We start from the raw sequence: 18,417 nt of genomic DNA, 5'->3' as shown, positions 1-18,417 counted from the left end.
TGTCGCTCAGTTCCACACTGCCAGATGTCACTGTCAGGATGTCACTGTCAGGTTGTCACTGTCAGTTGTACACTGTCAGGTTGTCACTGTCAGGTTGTCACTGTCAGGTTGTCACTGTCAGGTTGTCACTGTCAGGTTGTCACTGTCAGGATGTCATTGTCAGGTTGTCACTGTCAGGTTGTCACTGTCAGGTTGTCACTGTCAGTTTTACACTGTCAGGTTGTCACTGTCAGGTTGTCACTGTCAGGCTGTCACCGTCAGTTTTACACTGTCAGGTTGTCACTGTCAGGTTGTCACTCAGTTTCACACTGTCAGGATGTCACTGTCAGGTTGTCACTGTCAGTTTACACTGTCAGGTTGTCACTGTCAGGTTGTCACTGTCAGGTTGTCACTGTCAGTTTCACACTGTCAGGTTGTCACTGTCAGGTTGTCACTGTCAGTTTTACACTGTCAGGATGTCACTGTCAGGTTGTCACTGTCAGGTTGTCACTGTCAGGATGTCACTGTCAGGTTGTCACTGTCAGGTTGTCACTGTCAGGTTGTCACTGTCAGGATGTCACTGTCAGGATGTCACTGTCAGGATGTCACTGTCAGGTTGTCACTGTCAGGTTGTCACTGTCAGGATGTCACTGTCAGGATGTCACTGTCAGGTTGTCACTGTCAGGTTGTCACTGTCAGGTTTTACACTGTCAGGTTGTCACTGTCAGTTTTACACTGTCAGGTTGTCACTGTCAGGTTGTCACTGTCAGGCTGTCACCGTCAGTTTTACACTGTCAGGTTGTCACTGTCAGGTTGTCACTGTCAGGTTGTCACTGTCAGGATGTCACTGTCAGGTTGTCACTGTCAGGTTGTCACTGTCAGGTTGTCACTGTCAGGTTGTCACTGTCAGGTTGTCACTGTCAGTTTTACACTGTCAGGTTGTCACTGTCAGGATGTCACTGTCAAGTTGTCACTGTCAGTTTCACACTGTCAGGTTGTCACTGTCAGGATGTCACTGTCAAGTTGTCACTGTCAGTTTCACACTGTCAGGTTGTCACTGTCAGGATGTCACTGTCAGGTTGTCACTGTCAGGATGTCACTGTCAGGTTGTCACTGTCAGGATGTCACTGTCAGGTTGTCACTGTCAGGATGTCACTGTCAGGTTGTCACTGTCAGGTTGTCACTGTCAGGTTGTCACTCAGTTTACACTGTCAGGTTGTCACTGTCAGTTTCACACTGTCAGGTTTTCACTGTCAGTTTCACACTGTCAGGTAGTCACTGTCAGGTTATCACTGTCAGTTTTACACTGTCAGGTTGTCACTGTCAGTTTCACACTGTCAGGTTGTCACTGTCACTTTTACACTGTCAGGTTGTCACTGTCAGTTTCACACTGTCAGGTTGTCACTGTCAGTTTTACACTGTCAGGTTGTCACTGTCAGGTTATCACCGTCAGTTTCCCACTGTCAGGTTGTCACTGTCACTTTTACACTGTCAGGTTGTCACTGTCAGTTTCACACTGTCAGGTTGTCACTGTCAGGTTTGCACTGTCAGTTTGTCACTGTCAGGTTGTCTCTCAGTTTTACACTGTCAGATTATCACTGTCAGTTTCACACTGTCAGTTTGTCACTGTCAGTTTCACACTGAAAGGGTGTCACTGTCAGTTTCACACAGTCATGTTGTCACTGTCAGGTTGTCACTCAGTTTCACACTGTCAGGTTGTCACTGTCAGTTTCACACTGAAAGGGTGTCACTGTCAGTTTCACACTGTCAGGTTGTCACTGTCAGGATGTCACTGTCAGGTTGTCACTGTCAGGTTGTCACTGTCAGTTTCACACTGTCAGGATGTCACTGTCAGGTTGTCAGTGTCAGTTTTACACTGTCAGGATGTCACTGTCAGGTTGTCACTGTCAGTTTTACACTATCAGGTTGTCACTGTCAGGTTGTCACTGTCAGTTTATCACTGTCAGTTTTACATTGTCAGTTTTACACTGTCAGGTTGTCACTGTCAGGTTGTCACTGTCAGGTTGTCACTGTCAGTTTATCACTGTCAGTTTTACACTGTCAGGATGTCACTGTCAGGTTGTCACTGTCAGTTTCACACTGTCAGGTTGTCACTATCAGATTGTCACTGTCAGGTTGTCACTGTTAGGTTGTCACTGTCAGTTTTACACTCTCAGGTTGTCACTGTCAGGTTGTCACTGTCAGGATGTCACTGTCAGGATGTCACTCTCAGTTTTACACATTCAGGTTGTCACTGTCAGGATGTCACTGTCAGTTTTCACACTGTCAGGTAGTCACTGTCAGGTTGTCACTGTCAGTTTTACACTGTCATGTTGTCACTATCAGGTTGTCACTGTCAGGTTGTCACTGTCAGTTTCACACTGTCAGGTAGTCACTGTCAGGTTGTCACTGTCAGTTTTACACTGTCAGGTTGTCACTGTCAGTTTCCCACTGTCAGGTTGTCACTGTCAGGTTGTCACTGTCAGTTTTACACTGTCAGGTTGTCACTGTCAGGTTATCACTGTCAGTTTTACACTGTCAGGTTGTCACTGTCAGTTTTACACTGTCAGGTTGTCACTGTCAGTTTCCCACTGTCAGGTTGTCACTGTCACTTTTACACTGTCAGGTTGTCACTGTCAGTTTCACACTGTCAGGTTGTCACTGTCAGGTTGTCACTGTCAGTTTTACACTGTCAGGTTGTCACTGTCAGGTTATCACCGTCAGGTTTACACTGTCAGGTTTTCACTGTCAGTTTCACACTGTCAGGTAGTCACTGTCAGGTAGTCACTGTCAGGTTATCACCGTCAGGTTTACACTGTCAGGTTTTCACTGTCAGTTTCACACTGTCAGGTTGTCACTGTCAGTTTTACACTATCAGGTTTTCACTGTCAGTTTTACACTGTCAGGTTGTCACTATCAGGTTGTCACTGTCAGGTTGTCACTGTCAGTTTTACACTGTCAGGTTGTCACTGTCAGGTTGTCACTGTCAGTTTCACACTGTCAGGTTGTCACTGTCAGGTTGTCACTGTCAGTTTTACACTGTCAGGTTGTCACTGTCAGGTTGTCACTGTCAGTTTTACACTGTCAGGTTGTCACTGTCAGGTTGTCACTGTCAGGTTGTCACTGTCAGTTTTACACTGTCAGGTTGTCACTGTCAGGTTGTCACTGTCAGGTTGTCACTGTCAGTTTTACACTGTCAGGTTGTCACTGTCAGTTTCACACTGTCAGGTTGTCACTGTCAGTTTCACACTGTCAGGTTTTCACTGTCAGTTTTACACTGTCAGGTTGTCACTATCAGGTTGTCACTGTCAGGTTGTCACTGTCAGGTTGTCACTGTCAGTTTCACACTGTCAGGTTGTCACTGTCAGGTTGTCACTGTCAGTTTTACACTGTCAGGATGTCACTGTCAGGTTGTCACTGTCAGGTTGTCACAATCAGTTTTACACTGTCAGGTTGTCACTGTCAGTTTCACACTGTCAGGTTGTCACTGTCAGGTTGTCACAATCAGTTTTACACTGTCAGGTTGTCACTGTCAGTTTCACACTGTCAGGTTGTCACTGTCAGGTTGTCACAATCAGTTTTACACTGTCAGGTTGTCACTGTCAGTTTTACACTGTCAGGATGTCACTGTCAGGTTGTCACTGTCAGTTTTACACTGTCAGGTTGTCACTGTCAGTTTTACACTGTCAGGTTGTCACTGTCAGTTTCACACTGTCAGGTTGTCACTGTCAGGTTGTCACAATCAGTTTTACACTGTCAGGTTGTCACTGTCAGTTTCACACTGTCAGGTTGTCACTGTCAGGTTGTCACTGTCAGTTTTACACTGTCAGGTTTACACTGTCAGGTTTTCACTGTCAGTTTTACACGGTCAGGGTGTCACTCTCACGTTGTCACTGTCAGGATGTCACTGTCAGGTTGTCACTGTCAGTTTGTCTCTCTCAGTTTGTCACTATCAAGTTGTCACTGTCAGGTTGTCACTGTCAGGATGTCACTGTCAGTTTTTCACTGTCAGGTTGTCACTGTCAGTTTGTCTGTTTCAGGTTGTCACTGTCAGTTTTACACTGTCAGAATGTCACTGTCACTTTTACACTGTCAGGTTGTCACTGTCACTTTTACACTGTCAGGTTGTCACTGTCAGGATGTCACTGTCAGGATGTCACTGTCAGGTTGTCACTGTCAGGTTGTCACTGTCAGTTTTACACTGTCAGGTTATCACTGTCAGTTTTACACTGTCAGGTTGTCACTGTCAGTTTTACACTGTCAGGTTGTCACTGTCAGGTTGTCACTGTCAGGTTGTCACTGTCAGTTTTACACTGTCAGGTTGTCACTGTCAGTTTTACACTGTCAGGTTGTCACTGTCAGGTTGTCACTGTCAGTTTTACACTGTCAGGTTGTCACTGTCAGGTTGTCACTGTCAATTTTACACTGTCAGTTTTACACTGTCAGGTTGTCACTGTCAGTTTTACACTGTCAGGTTGTCACTGTCAGTTTTACACTGTCAGGTTGTCACTGTCAGGTTGTCACTGTCAGGTTGTCACTGTCAGGTTGTCACTGTCAGGGTGTCACTGTCAGGTTATCACTGTCAGTTTTACACTGTCAGGTTGTCACTCTTAGTTTTACACTGTCAGGTTGTCACTGTCAGTTTTACACTGTCAGGTTGTCAATGTCAGGTTGTCACTGTCAGTTTCACACTGTCAGGTTGTCACTGTCAGGTTGTAACTGTCAGGTTGTCACTGTCAGGTTGTCACTGTCAGTTTCACACTGTCAGGTTGTCACTGTCAGGTTGTCACTGTCAGGATGTCACTGTCAGTTTTACACTGTCAGTTTTACACTGTCAGGTTGTCACTGTCAGTTTTACACTGTCAGGTTGTCACTGTCAGGTTGTCACTCTTAGTTTTACACTGTCAGGTTGTCACTGTCAGTTTTACACTGTCAGGTTGTCAATGTCAGGTTGTCACTGTCAGTTTTACACTGTCAGGTTGTCACTGTCAGGTTGTCACTGTCAGGTTGTCACTGTCAGGTTGTAACTGTCAGGTTGTCACTGTCAGGTTGTCACTGTCAGGTTGTCTCTGTCAGGTTGTCACTGTCAGGTTGTCACTGTCAGGATGTCACTGTCAGTTTTACACTGTCAGTTTTACACTGTCAGGTTGTCACTCTCAGGTTGTCACTGTCAGGATGTCACTGTCAGGATGTCACTGTCAGGTTGTCACTGTCAGGATGTCACTGTCAGTTTTAAACTCTCAGGTTGTCACTGTCAGGATGTCACTGTCAGGATGTCACTGTCAGGTTGTCACTGTCAGGATGTCACTGTCAGTTTTACACTGTCAGGATGTCACTGTCAGGTTGTCACTGTCAGTGTTACACTGTCAGGTTGTCACTGTCAGGATGTCACTCTCAGTTTCACACTGTCAGGTTGTCACTGTCAGATTGTCACTGTCAGGTTGTCACTGTCAGTTTTACACTGTCAGGGTATCACTGTCAGGTTGTCACTGTCAATTTTACACTGTCAGTTTTACACTGTCAGGTTGTCACTGTCAGTTTTACACTGTCAGGTTGTCACTGTCAGGTTGTCACTTTCAGGTTGTCACTGTCAGGATGTCACTGTCAGGTTGTCACTGTCAGGTTGTCACTGTCAGGTTGTCACTGTCAGGTTATCACTGTCAGTTTTACACTGTCAGGTTGTCACTGTCAGGATGTCACTGTCAGTTTTAAACTGTCAGGATGTCACTGTCAGGTTGTCACTGTCAGGTTGTCACTCTTAGTTTTACACTGTCAGGTTGTCACTGTCAGTTTTACACTGTCAGGTTGTCACTGTCAGGTTGTCACTGTCAGTTTTACACTGTCAGGATGTCACTGTCAGGATGTCACTGTCAGGTTGTCACTGTCAGGTTGTCACTGTCAGGGTGTCGCTGTCAGGATGTCACTGTCAGGTTGTCACTGTCAGGTTGTCACTGTCAGGTTGTCACTGTCAGGATGTCACTGTCAGGTTGTCACTGTCAGGTTGTCTCTGTCAGGTTGTCACTGTCAGGTTGTCACTGTCAGGTTGTCACTGTCAGTTTTACACTGTCAGGTTGTCACTGTCAGGTTGTCACTGTCAGGTTGTCTCTGTCAGGTTGTCACAGTCAGGATGTCACTGTCAGGTTGTCACTGTCAGGATGTCACTGTCAGGATGTCACTGTCAGGTTGTCACTGTCAGTTTCACACTGTCAGGTTGTCACTGTCAGGTTGTCACTGTCAGTTTCACACTGTCAGGTTGTCACTGTCAGGATGTCACTGTCAGTTTTACACTGTCAGGATGTCACTGTCAGGTTGTCACTGTCAGGTTGTCACTGTCAGTTTTACACTGTCAGGTTGTCACTGTCAGTTTCACACTGTCAGGATGTCACTCTCAGGTTGTCAATGTCAGGATGTCACTGTCAGGTTGTCACTGTCAGGATGTCACAGTCAGGTTGTCACTGTCAGGATGTCACTGTCAGTTTTACACTGTCAGGTTGTCACTGTCAGTTTCACACTGTCAGGATGTCACTCTCAGGTTGTCAATGTCAGGATGTCACTGTCAGGTTGTCACTGTCAGGATGTCACAGTCAGGTTGTCACTGTCAGGATGTCACTGTCAGTTTTACACTGTCAGGTTGTCACTGTCAGTTTCACACTGTCAGGTTGTCACTGTCAGGTTGTCACTGTCAGGTTGTCTCTGTCAGGTTGTCACAGTCAGGTTGTCACTGTCAGGTTGTCACTGTCAGGATGTCACTGTCAGTTTTACACTGTCAGGTTGTCACTGTCAGTTTCACACTGTCAGGATGTCACTCTCAGGTTGTCAATGTCAGGATGTCACTGTCAGGATTTCACTGTCAGGATGTCACTGTCAGGATGTCACTCTCAGGTTGTCAATGTCAGGATGTCACTGTCAGGATTTCACTGTCAGGATGTCACTGTCAGTTTTACACTGTCAGGATGTCACTGTCAGGTTGTCACTGTCAGGATGTCACTGTCAGGTTGTCACTGTCAGGTTGTCACTGTCAGGATGTCACTGTCAGGTTGTCACTGTCAGGTTGTCACTGTCAGGTTGTCACTGTCAGGATGTCACTGTCAGGTTGTCACTGTCAGGTTGTCACTGTCAGGTTGTCACTGTCAGGATGTCACTGTCAGGTTGTCACTGTCAGGTTGTCACTGTCAGTTTCACACTGTCAGGATGTCACTGTCAGGTTGTCACTGTCAGGTTGTCACTGTCAGTTTTACACTGTCAGGTTGTCACTGTCAGGATGTCACTGTCAGGTTGTCACATTCAGGTTGTCACTGTCAGTTTCACACTGTCAGGATGTCACTGTCAGGTTGTCACTGTCAGGTTGTCACTGTCAGTTTTACACTGTCAGGTTGTCACTGTCAGGTTGTCACATTCAGGTTGTCACTGTCAGTTTGTCACTGTCAGTGTTACACTGTCAGGATGTCACTGTCAGGATGTCACTGTCAGGTTGTCACTGTCAGGTTGTCACTGTCAGGTTGTCACTGTCAGTTTTACACTGTCAGGTTGTCACTGTGAGGTTGTCACTGTCAGGTTGTCACTGTCAGGTTGCCACTGTCAGTTTTACACTGTCAGGTTGTCACTGTCAGGTTGTCACTGTTAATTTTACACTGTCAGGTTGTCACTGTCAGTTTTACACTGTCAGGTTGTCACTGTCAGGTTGTCACTGTCAGGTTGTCACTGTCAGTTTTACACTGTCAGGTTGTCACTGTCAGGTTGTCACTGTCAGGATGTCACTGTCAGTTTTACACTGTCAGGATGTCACTGTCAGTTTTACACTATCAGGTTGTCACTGTCAGGTTGTCACTGTCAGGTTGTCACTGTCAGTTTTACACTGTCAGGTTGTCACTGTCAGGTTGTCACTGTCAGTTTTACACTGTCAGGTTGTCACTGTCAGGTTGTCACTGTCAGGATGTCACTGTCAGTTTTACACTATCAGGTTGTCACTGTCAGGTTGTCACTGTCAGTGTTACACTGTCAGGATGTCACTGTCAGGTTGTCACTGTCAGGTTGTCACTGTCAGTTTGTCACTGTCAGTGTTACACTGTCAGGATGTCACTGTCAGGTTGTCACTGTCAGGATGTCACTGTCAGTTTTACACTATCAGGTTGTCACTGTCAGGTTGTCACTGTCAGTTTTACACTATCAGGTTGTCACTGTCAGGTTGTCACTGTCAGTGTTACACTGTCAGGATGTCACTGTCAGGTTGTCACTGTCAGGTTGTCACTGTCAGTTTGTCACTGTCAGTGTTACACTGTCAGGATGTCACTGTCAGGATGTCACTGTCAGGATGTCACTGTCAGGTTGTCACTGTCAGTTTCACACTGTCAGGTTGTCACTGTCAGGATGTCACTGTCAGGTTGTCACTGTCAGATTATCACTGTCAGGTTGTCACTGTCAGTTTTACACAGTCAGGTTATCACTGTCAGGTTGTCACTGTCAGGTTGTCACTGTCAGGTTGTCACTTTCAGGTTGTCACTGTCAGGATGTCACTGTCAGGTTGTCACTGTCAGGTTGTCACTTTCAGGTTGTCACTGTCAGGTTGTCACTGTCAGGTTGTCACTGTCAATTTTACACTGTCAGTTTTACACTGTCAGGTTGTCACTGTCAGTTTTACACTGTCAGGTTGTCACTGTCAGGTTGTCACTGTCAGGTTGTCACTGTCAGGTTGTCACTTTCAGGTTGTCACTGTCAGGATGTCACTGTCAGGTTGTCACTGTCAGGTTGTCACTGTCAGGTTGTCACTGTCAGTTTGTCACTGTCAGGCTGTCACTGTCAGGATGTCACTGTCAGGTTGTCACTGTCAGGTTGTCACTGTCAGGTTGTCACTGTCAGTTTGTCACTGTCAGGTTGTCACTGTCAGGTTTACACTGTCAGGATGTCACTGTCAGGTTGTCACTGTCAGGTTGCCACTGTCAGTTTTACACTCTCAGTTTTACACTGTCAGGATGTCACTGTCAGGTTGTCACTGTCAGGATGTCACTGTCAGGTTGTCACTGTCAGGTTGTCACTGTCAGGTTGTCACTGTCAGGTTGTCACTGTCAGGTTGTCACTGTCAGGATGTCACTGTCAGGTTGTCACTGTCAGGTTGTCACTGTCAGGTTGTCACTGTCAGGTTGTCACTGTCAGGTTGTAAACTGTCAGGTTGTCACTGTCAGGTTCTCACTGTCAGGTTGTCACTGTCAGGATGTCACTGTCAGGTTGTCACTGTCAGGTTGTCACTGTCAGGTTGTCACTGTCAGGATGTCACTGTCAGGTTGTCACTGTCAGGTTGTCACTGTCAGGTTGTCACTGTCAGGTTGTCACTGTCAGGATGTCACTGTCAGGTTGTCACTGTCAGGTTGTCACTGTCAGGTTGTCACTGTCAGGTTGTCACTGTCAGTTTCACACTGTCAGGTTGTCACTGTCAGTTTTACACTGTCAGGTTGTCACTGTCAGGTTGTCACTGTCAGGTTGTCACTGTCAGGTTGTCACTGTCAGGTTGTCACTGTCAGGTTGTCACTGTCAGGATGTCACTGTCAGGTTGTCACTGTCAGGTTGTCACTGTCAGTTTTACACTGTCAGGATGTCACTGTCAGTTTTACACTGTCAGGATGTCACTGTCAGGTTGTCACTGTCAGGTTGTCACTGTCAGTTTTACACTGTCAGGATGTCACTGTCAGTTTTACACTGTCAGGATGTCACTGTCAGGTTGTCACTGTCAGGTTGTCACTGTCAGGTTGTCACTGTCAGGTTGTCACTGTCAGTTTGTCACTGTCAGGTTGTCACTGTCAGGTTGTCACTGTCAGGTTGTCACTGTCAGGTTGTCACTGTCAGTTTTACACTGTCAGGATGTCACTGTCAGGTTGTCACTGTCAGGTTGTCACTGTCAGGTTGTCACTGTCAGGTTGTCACTGTCAGGTTGTCACTGTCAGGTTGTCACTGTCAGTTTTACACTGTCAGGATGTCACTGTCAGGTTGTCACTGTCAGTTTGTCACTGTCAGGTTGTCACTGTCAGGATGTCACTGTCAGGTTGTCACTGTCAGTTTTACACTGTCAGGTTGTCACTGTCAGGTTGTCACTGTCAGGTTGTAAACTGTCAGGTTGTCACTGTCAGGTTGTCACTGTCAGGTTGTCACTGTCAGGTTGTCACTGTCAGTTTTACACTGTCAGGATGTCACTGTCAGGTTGTCACTGTCAGGTTCTCACTGTCAGGTTGTCACTGTCAGGATGTCACTGTCAGGTTGTCACTGTCAGGTTGTCACTGTCAGGATGTCACTGTCAGGTTGTCACTGTCAGGTTGTCACTGTCAGGTTGTCACTGTCAGTTTTACACTGTAAGGTTGTCACTGTCAGGTTGTCACTGTCAGTTTTACACTGTAAGGTTGTCACTGTCAGGTTGTCACTGTCAGGTTGTCACTGTCAGGTTGTCACTGTCAGGTTGTCACTGTCAGTTTTACACTGTAAGGTTGTCACTGTCAGGTTGTCACTGTCAGTTTTACACTGTCAGGATGTCACTGTCAGTTTTACACTGTCAGGATGTCACTGTCAGTTTTACACTGTCAGTTTTACACTGTCAGGATGTCACTGTCAGGATGTCACTGTCAGGATGTCACTGTCAGGATGTCACTGTCAGTTTTACACAGTCAGGTTGTCACTGTCAGTTTGTCACTGTCAGGATGTCACTGTCAGTTTTACACTGTCAGGTTGTCACTGTCAGTTTTACACTGTCAGTTTTACACTGTCAGGATGTCACTGTCAGGTTGTCACTGTCAGGTTGTCACTGTCAGTTTTACACTGTCAGGTTGTCACTGTCAGTTTTACACTGTCAGTTTTACACTGTCAGGATGTCACTGTCAGGTTGTCACTGTCAGGATGTCACTGTCAGGATGTCACTGTCAGGATGTCACTGTCAGGATGTCACTGTCAGTTTTACACTGTCAGGTTGTCACTGTCAGTTTTACACTGTAAGGTTGTCACTGTCAGGTTGTCACTGTCAGGTTGTCACTGTCAGTTTTACACTGTCAGGTTGTCACTGTCAGTTTTACACTGTCTGGTTGTCACTGTCAGGTTGTCACTGTCAGGTTGTCACTGTCAGTTTTACACTGTCAGGTTGTCACTGTCAGTTTCACACTGTCAGGATGTCACTGTCAGTTTTACACTGTCAGGTTGTCACTGTCAGGATGTCACTGTCAGTTTTACACTGTCAGGATGTCACTGTCAGGTTTTGACTGTTTGCAAGTTGTCAACCCCTTGTTCCTGTGTCAAAACATTCAGCTCATGTCCCATCATAAACCCGGTCCCGGGCGCCGCACTCTACCTTTATCTCCGACTGGGACACGGTCACGTCCTGGTGTTTAAAATGGCAATCTTGCTGAATGATCCGAAGGCTCTCAATTTCTTTTGTCAACTTCCCCTGTGAAGATAGGTCAAATAATTCCCAGAAAAAAAATCATTTGGAGCATAGATTGAAAGGCATTCCAGGGAAAACGGGTAGGTTCAGGGGCTATACTGAAATAACTGTAGAGTACAGCAGATTTGGGGATCGGATATAAAAACAGAAAGTGCTGGGATAACTCAGCAGGGTCTGGCAGCATCTGTGGAGAGAGAAACAGAGTTAGCGTTTCGAGTCCAGTATAACTCTTCTTTGTAACTATACTGCTCTTAGGGCAGGATGATTTGATTCTCAGTAAAGAAGCAAAGCGACAGATCATTTGGAACGTTTCCCACTTCTCCAGGTACTTTGAGAGGGGGGTCTAGAGACCATCGGGCCTTAAGGAGGGGGCACCTGAAAGGGACTCTGACCACAGCCACTGTGATCGGAAAAGCAGTGGCCATTTAAACACAGGGTCCCCATAAATGGCAAAGAGATAACCGGCCATACTGGGTGAGGGATAAATACAGCCCAGGTCACTGGAAGCTGATCGTTGCATGAAACCACGGGACTGTTTATGTCCATCTGAGTGTCCAGACAGGAATTCAGCTTCACGGTCGTGTTTTTGGCAGTGCAGCACTACACTGCAGCCTGGACTCTGTTCTCCTGTCTGTGAGGTGAGGTTTGATCCCATGTTGACAAAAGTGCTCAGCACCAAGTTGAGGGACTGATGCAGCCGCTGTGTAGTTGCCCGAGTGTCTGTCTGTATCTATCTGATACCTAGAATGCCTACAACGCGGAAAGAGGTCATTCAGCCTCTCAGGTCTGCACTGACCCTCCGAAAGAGCACTCTACCTCGGCCCACTCCCGCTGCCTTATCCTCTTAACCCTGTAACCTCACCAAACCCGCACATTTTAGGTCACTAAGGGGAACTTTAGCACGACCAATCCACCTAACCCGCACATCCTTGGGCACTAAGGGGAAATTTAGCATGGCCAGTCCACCTAACCCGAACATCCTTGGGCACTAAGGGGCAATTTAGCATGGCCAATCCACCTAACCCGCACATCCTTGGGCACTGAGGGGCAATTTAGCATGGCCAATCCACCTAACCCACACATCCTTGGGCACTGAGGGCCAATTTAGCATGGCCAATCCACCTAACCCCACACATCTATGGGCACTGAGGGGCAATTTAGCATGGCCAATCCACCTAACCCGCACATCCTTGGGCACGGAAGGGCAATTTAGCATGGCTAGTCCACCTAATCCACACATCCTTGGGCACTGAGGGGCAATTTAGCATGGCCAATCCACCTAACTCGCACATCCGTGGGCACTGAGGGGCAATTTAGCATGGCCAATCCACCTAACCTGCATATCCTTGGGCACTAAGGGGAAATTTAGCATGGCCAATCCACCTAACCCCACATCTATGGGCACTGAGGGCCAATTTAGCATGGCCAATCCATCTAACTTGCATATCCTTGGGCACTGAGGGGCAATTTAGCATGGCCAATCCACCTAACTTGCATATCCTTGGGCACTAAGGGGAAATTTAGCATGGCCAATCCACCTAACCCCACATCTATGGGCACTGAGGGCCAATTTAGCATGGCCAATCCTCCTAACTTGCATATCCTTGGGCACTAAGGGGCAATTTAGCATGGCCAATCCACCTAACCCGCACATTCTTGGGCACTGAGGGCCAATTTAGCATGGCCAATCCACCTAACTCGCACATCCTTGGGCACTGAGGGGCAATTTAGCATGGCCAATCCACCTAACTCGCACATCCTTGGGCACTGAGGGGCAATTTAGCATGGCCAATCCACCTAACTCGCACATCCTTGGACACTACGGGGCAATTTAGCATGGCCAATCCACTTTACCTGCATATCCTTGGGCTGTGGGAGGAAACCGGAGCACCCTGAGGAAACCCACGCAGACAAGGGGAGAACGTGCAGACTCCGCACAGACAGTTACCCAAGGTTGGAATCAAACCTGGGTCCCTGGCGCTCTGAGGCAGCAGTACTAACCGCACTGTACCGCTGTGCCACCCTGATGGGTTTGCGGGATTTCCAGTGGGTTGCTGAGTCATAGAGGACGCTCCTAGGTTTGATTCTTTGGGTAAGGTCAGCTTTCAAAGGGGTGCTTCAGTGTACCTTAGAGCCTGTGCAGTAGGAAGGCGCCATACTATCCAGAATTTCCCTTGTTCTTGAACAGTAGCTACTGTGTATGGACTTGCAGGTGGACATAGAGTGAGGACAGGTGTCGGGGCCTTGCGTTGTCTGTCCAGCATCAAATACCCTAATGGCACCCATGGTTAAGGCTCACCCTTGTACTTCTTTGTATCTGTTATCTAGTTTTTGCAATCTTTCTTGGGTGGCACAGTGGTTGGCACTGCTGTCTCACAGCGCCAGGGACCCAGGTTCAATTCCAGTCTTGGGTGACTGTGCGGAGTCTACACGTTCTCCCCGTGTCTGCGTGGGTTTCCTCCGGGTGCTCCGGTTTCCTCCCACAGTCCAAAGTTGTGCATGTTAGATGAAATTGCCATGCTAAATTGCCCCATAGTGTCCAAAGATGTGTCGGTTAGGTTAAGGGGTATTGGGATAGGGCGTGGGAGTGGACTTGGGTGGAGTGCTCTGTGAGAGGGCTGGTGCAGACTCGATGGGTCAAATGGCCTCCTTCTGCACTGTAGTGATTCCATGATCTTACAGTGATCTCTAACTCTCTCTGCTCTTCCACAGTTCCTATTTTCTAACCATGTCAAATATACTCTCATCTGTCCGTCAAAGTGGACTTACCCATATTGAACTCCATCTACCACAATTTTGGCCACTTATTTAGGTGGATTGGCCATACTAAATTGTCCCTTAGTGTCCAGGGTTGTGCAGGTTAGGTAGGGTTACGGGGATAGGGCGGGGGAGTGGGTTCTCTTTTAGAGGGCCGGTGCAGACTCGACGGGCTGAATGGCCTCCTTCTGCACTGTAGGGGTTCTATGATTCCATTTCATCTATCAGTACAGTATTCCATCTCTACTCCTTTCACATTACTGACCATCCCATTGGATCAATCAGCAAACGCGGATACTTGACAGAATGGCACACCCCTTCATGATTTTGAATACCTCTGACAAATCTCCTCTCAGACCATAAGACCATGCGACATAGGAGCAGAATAAGGCCATTCAGCCCATCGAGTCTGCTCCGCCATTCAATCATGGCTGATATTTTTCTCATCCCCATTCTCCTGCCTTCTCCCCATAAGCCCTAATCCCCGCATTAATCAAGAACAGGAAACTGTCCAAACTTACAAGGCTCCCTATTCCTGTACTCCTTTAGCCAAGCTATTTTGAAATATAGTGAAAAGCTATGGCCTCAGCACAGATCGGGCCTCCACATAATCACACACCCATAATCCCGACTCTCTATGTCCCACCTCATAGAATCATAGAATTTGCAGTGCAGAAGGAGGCCATTCGGCCCATCGAGTCTGCACCGGCCCTTGGAAAGAGCACCCTATCCACGCATCCACCCTATATCCCTGTAACCCCACCTAACCTTTTTGGACACTAAGGGCAATTTAGCATAGCAAATCCACCTAACCTGCATATCTTTGGACTGTGGGAGGAAACCGGAGCACCCGGAGGAAACCCACGCAGACACGGGGAGAACGTGCAAACTCCACACAGACAGTGACCCAAGCCGGGAATCGAACCTGGGACCCTGGAGCCGCGAAGCAACTGTGCTAACCACTGTGCTACCGTGCAGCCCGGAAGGAGCGGCGCTCCGAAAGCTAGTGATTCGAAACAATCCTGTTGGACTTTAACCTGGTGTTGTAAGACTTCTTACTGTGCTCACCCCAGTCCAGCGTCGGCATCTCCACATTACCCTTCTTAAAGGATCATGTGAGATTGGTGACCTTTAACCCAAGGAGAAAGTTCCCGAATCAAGAAAGTTTGGAACAAACGTACAAATTAGGAAGAGAGGTAGGCCATTCAGCCCCTCGAGCCTCGGGCAGCACTAACACATCAACAGATTCCTCACCTGCGTTATTTAATATCTTGTGGTTGCACTCATCAGGTCGTGGAGCCTTGGCAATTATCAATCGCTTTATTTTCTCCATTACCTTTTCTAATTTACATTCATTCAAATTAGGTCGCCCCTTGTTTTCATTCTATTTTCAACACTTTATCTATTTCTATTGTGAATAATTGCAGGATAATTATTTCGCCAAGTCTTCCATTTCCCTATTTACAATTTCAGTTTGACGATGTTTGTTCAGAAGGAAGGTCGCCCTCAATCCCACTGCACAGTTAATGCCACGTATTCCCTTTTTGCAACTCTTACCATTTCCTTTGTTCTTCCCCATTGGTCTGTGGCTTCACCACTATTATAGACATTTGGAGAAGTACTTTCCTTTAGTTAGATACACATAGAAAGGGCCAAATGGGCTCTTGCTGTGCTGTAACCATTCTATGATTTCACACTATCTCCTCTTCCTCACCAAAGTTGTTGCACCTTTGCTCATTTTGGTCTTATCTTATATCCCCAAAACTCTGCTTAAATTTTAATTGGACCATCCTCTTCCCTCTCACTCACCTTAATCTGAATTTCTGCGTTCCTGAAGCTCATCAGAGAGTGAGATTTGTGCATGCCTGTTATGGTACAGGGGCTGCACACGCATTCTCCGTCATCTTCACAGTAAAACTCCAGAACCTCGTTATGTTCCTGGCACCGTTTCCCGGTGAGGTCAGTCGAGGGCTCCCCCAGAGGGTCGCACACATTGGCTTCCTCGGGGTCTTCTCCGGATGAGAGAAGCCCGGCGGCGGGGACCAGGAGGGAGGCAGCCTCCTCCGGCTTGTCCGGCTGGGGGAGGGCCGGACTGGGATCGAAGGGGAATACATCGCCGCACAGTGGGCAGCACATGGTATCCTCGCCTGCCACCCTGGCCTGGGTGTCCTCGGTGCAGTTTGAGCACAAGTAATGGCCGCAGGGCAACTGCTCGGTGTCAGGGAAGGAGCAGTTGCAGATGCAACAAGACGTTTCAATGGCAGAAGCTGGCCCCGCCATTCTTTCCGCAATGTGGGACAGAGATTTTGACATAGCAGAGAGGTGAAGTCTGGAGCAGCAGCAGACAAACTGACTGAGAGGCACTGAAGATTGGTTGTTACTGTTTCAAGGTTCCCTCTGGCTGGAGATTAACCCTTCATGTACCACAGCGGAAGATCAAGCTTTGATTCCATCCCCGTGTTTAATTGCTCCCTGGGATCTGTACACTCTCAAAGTGGGTGAGGGGCAGCTAGGGGTATAGGATTACAAATCTTTAGAGGTGGCAGGGCAGGTTATCAAAGTACACGGGACGTTTGGCTTTACAAAGAGAGTACAAAAGCAAGGAAATTATGCTTTTGTAAAGCATTAGGCCTCAGCGGGCGTATTGTGCCCAATTCTGAGCATCACCCATTAGGAAGGATATCCAGACCTCAGATTGGACGCTGAGGAGATTTGCGAGGATGGGACCGGGGCTGAGGGAATTCAGTTGCGTGGGCCGACCAGAGAAACTGGGAGAAGGTTAAGGATTGCTCACCTTTGTCAAAGGGCCAGCCTGGGAATGATGGCTGAAGTTCTTCGTCCCTTGTTCCCAACGAAGCTGGAAGCAGTTCCTCAGTGAGGTCACTGGCATGTCTCCGGGATGTAGAAAGGTCACCGATGGCTGGCCTATCGCCGACCGGACACACAAGCCGGGCTTTGGGCTTGGCCACTTCCAAGGAGCAGCACGGTGGCACAGCAGTTAGCACTGCTGCCTCACAGCGCCAGGGTTCAATCTCCGGCCTTGGGTCACTGTCTGTGCGGAGTCTGCACGTTCTCACCGCCTCTGCGTGGGTTTCCTCCGGGTGCTCCGGTTTCCTCCCACAGTACCTCAGATGTGTAGGTTGGGTGGGGTGACAGCGATAGGGCAGGGGGGGGCGTGGGCCTACATGGGGTGCTCTTTTGGAGGGTTGGTGTAGACCCGATGGGCCAAATGGCCTCTGTGATGATATACATGAAGCAAGTTTGTACATAATATTATGCACAACCTCCGACCACTAGGCGGCAGCGTAAACCCACCACGTGACCCTGTGGCTGGATGTTGGGAGCAGGACGTGTTGTAGGATGGACGTATTTTGCGGTAGTTTTACAATAGTTAATTAATGTTAGCAGTTTATTATTTTATTTATCCTAGTTATCTTAGTCCCATAATAGATTGTTTAAACTAGATGTTCTGTAGTTCATCATTCACTTTGGCCAGACTGCAGAACGTGTGGCTGGATGCTCCAGAAAGTTGGCGATCCTCCGTCCGGTGGGAGTGGGGGGCAAGGGGGGAGGGGGGGGGGGGGGGGCTAGCAGCCGCACAGCGTCAAGCCGCCGGCTTTACCTGCGGATATGGCCGCAGAATGGCTGGGTCCATGGCCACGCATGCACACGGAGGTCCGTGGCCGTGCAACACAGCGCCGGCCGCGCACGCACCTGGCCTGCCAAAGGCTGCCCCCCTGTGACCAGCCTTGCCACCCGGGACCACCCCCCACCGGTCCCCCCCCCCCCCCCGATGAAGGCCACCCTGCCAGCGGAATGGCTTCCCCCCTCCCCCCCTCCCCCCCGGGCTGGACACAGTCCACAGCCACCATGCGAGGTGTGAGGTCACATGAGCGACGGCGTGGGGGACTCGGACCATCGGGGGCGGAGCATCGGGGGAGGGACTCAGGTCACGCCCTGAGGCCGTCCATATGCCGTGCGGCGTACTCCCGAGGGGGCGGAGTATCGGGGGAGGGACTCAGGTCACGCCCTGAGGCCGTCCATATGCCGTGCGGCGTACTCCCCGAGGGGGCGGAGTATCGGGGGAGGGACTCAAGTCACGCCCTGAGGCCGTCCATATGCCGTGCGGCGTACTCCCCGAGGGGGCGGAGTATCGGAAAAACGGCACCGCCCCCCCGATTCCGGCGTAAACAGGCAATCTCTCGGCGATCGGCGAACACGATTTTGGCGCCGGCGATCGGAAGAATCCCGTCCGTGACCTGTGGCTC

At 48.6% G+C, this 18,417-nt stretch overlaps 1 protein-coding gene across 2 annotated transcripts in view; it reads right to left on the bottom strand.

Annotated features, from left to right (window-relative positions):
• Positions 1–16,517, bottom strand: part of LOC119966604 (tripartite motif-containing protein 14-like) — a 60,471-nt gene extending 43,954 nt beyond the window's left edge. The window contains exons 1-2 of one of the 2 annotated variants that reach the window (XM_038798574.1): positions 15,959–16,517; positions 11,300–11,395 (exon numbers count right to left, since the gene is read on the bottom strand). In XM_038798574.1, the coding sequence (XP_038654502.1) occupies positions 11,300–11,395; positions 15,959–16,462 (600 nt within the window). In that variant the 5' untranslated portion in view covers positions 16,463–16,517. The remainder of the gene's footprint in view (positions 1–11,299; positions 11,396–15,958) is intronic. The other variant, XM_038798575.1, reaches the window with a different exon arrangement.
• Between the last annotated feature and the right edge of the window lie 1,900 nt (positions 16,518–18,417).

Source organism: Scyliorhinus canicula, chromosome 5 (assembly GCF_902713615.1).
Source record: "Scyliorhinus canicula chromosome 5, sScyCan1.1, whole genome shotgun sequence".
Classification (NCBI taxonomy): Eukaryota; Metazoa; Chordata; class Chondrichthyes; order Carcharhiniformes; family Scyliorhinidae; genus Scyliorhinus; species Scyliorhinus canicula.
Note: the sequence above shows the minus strand (reverse complement) of the source record. Positions and strands in the feature narration are given on the sequence as shown.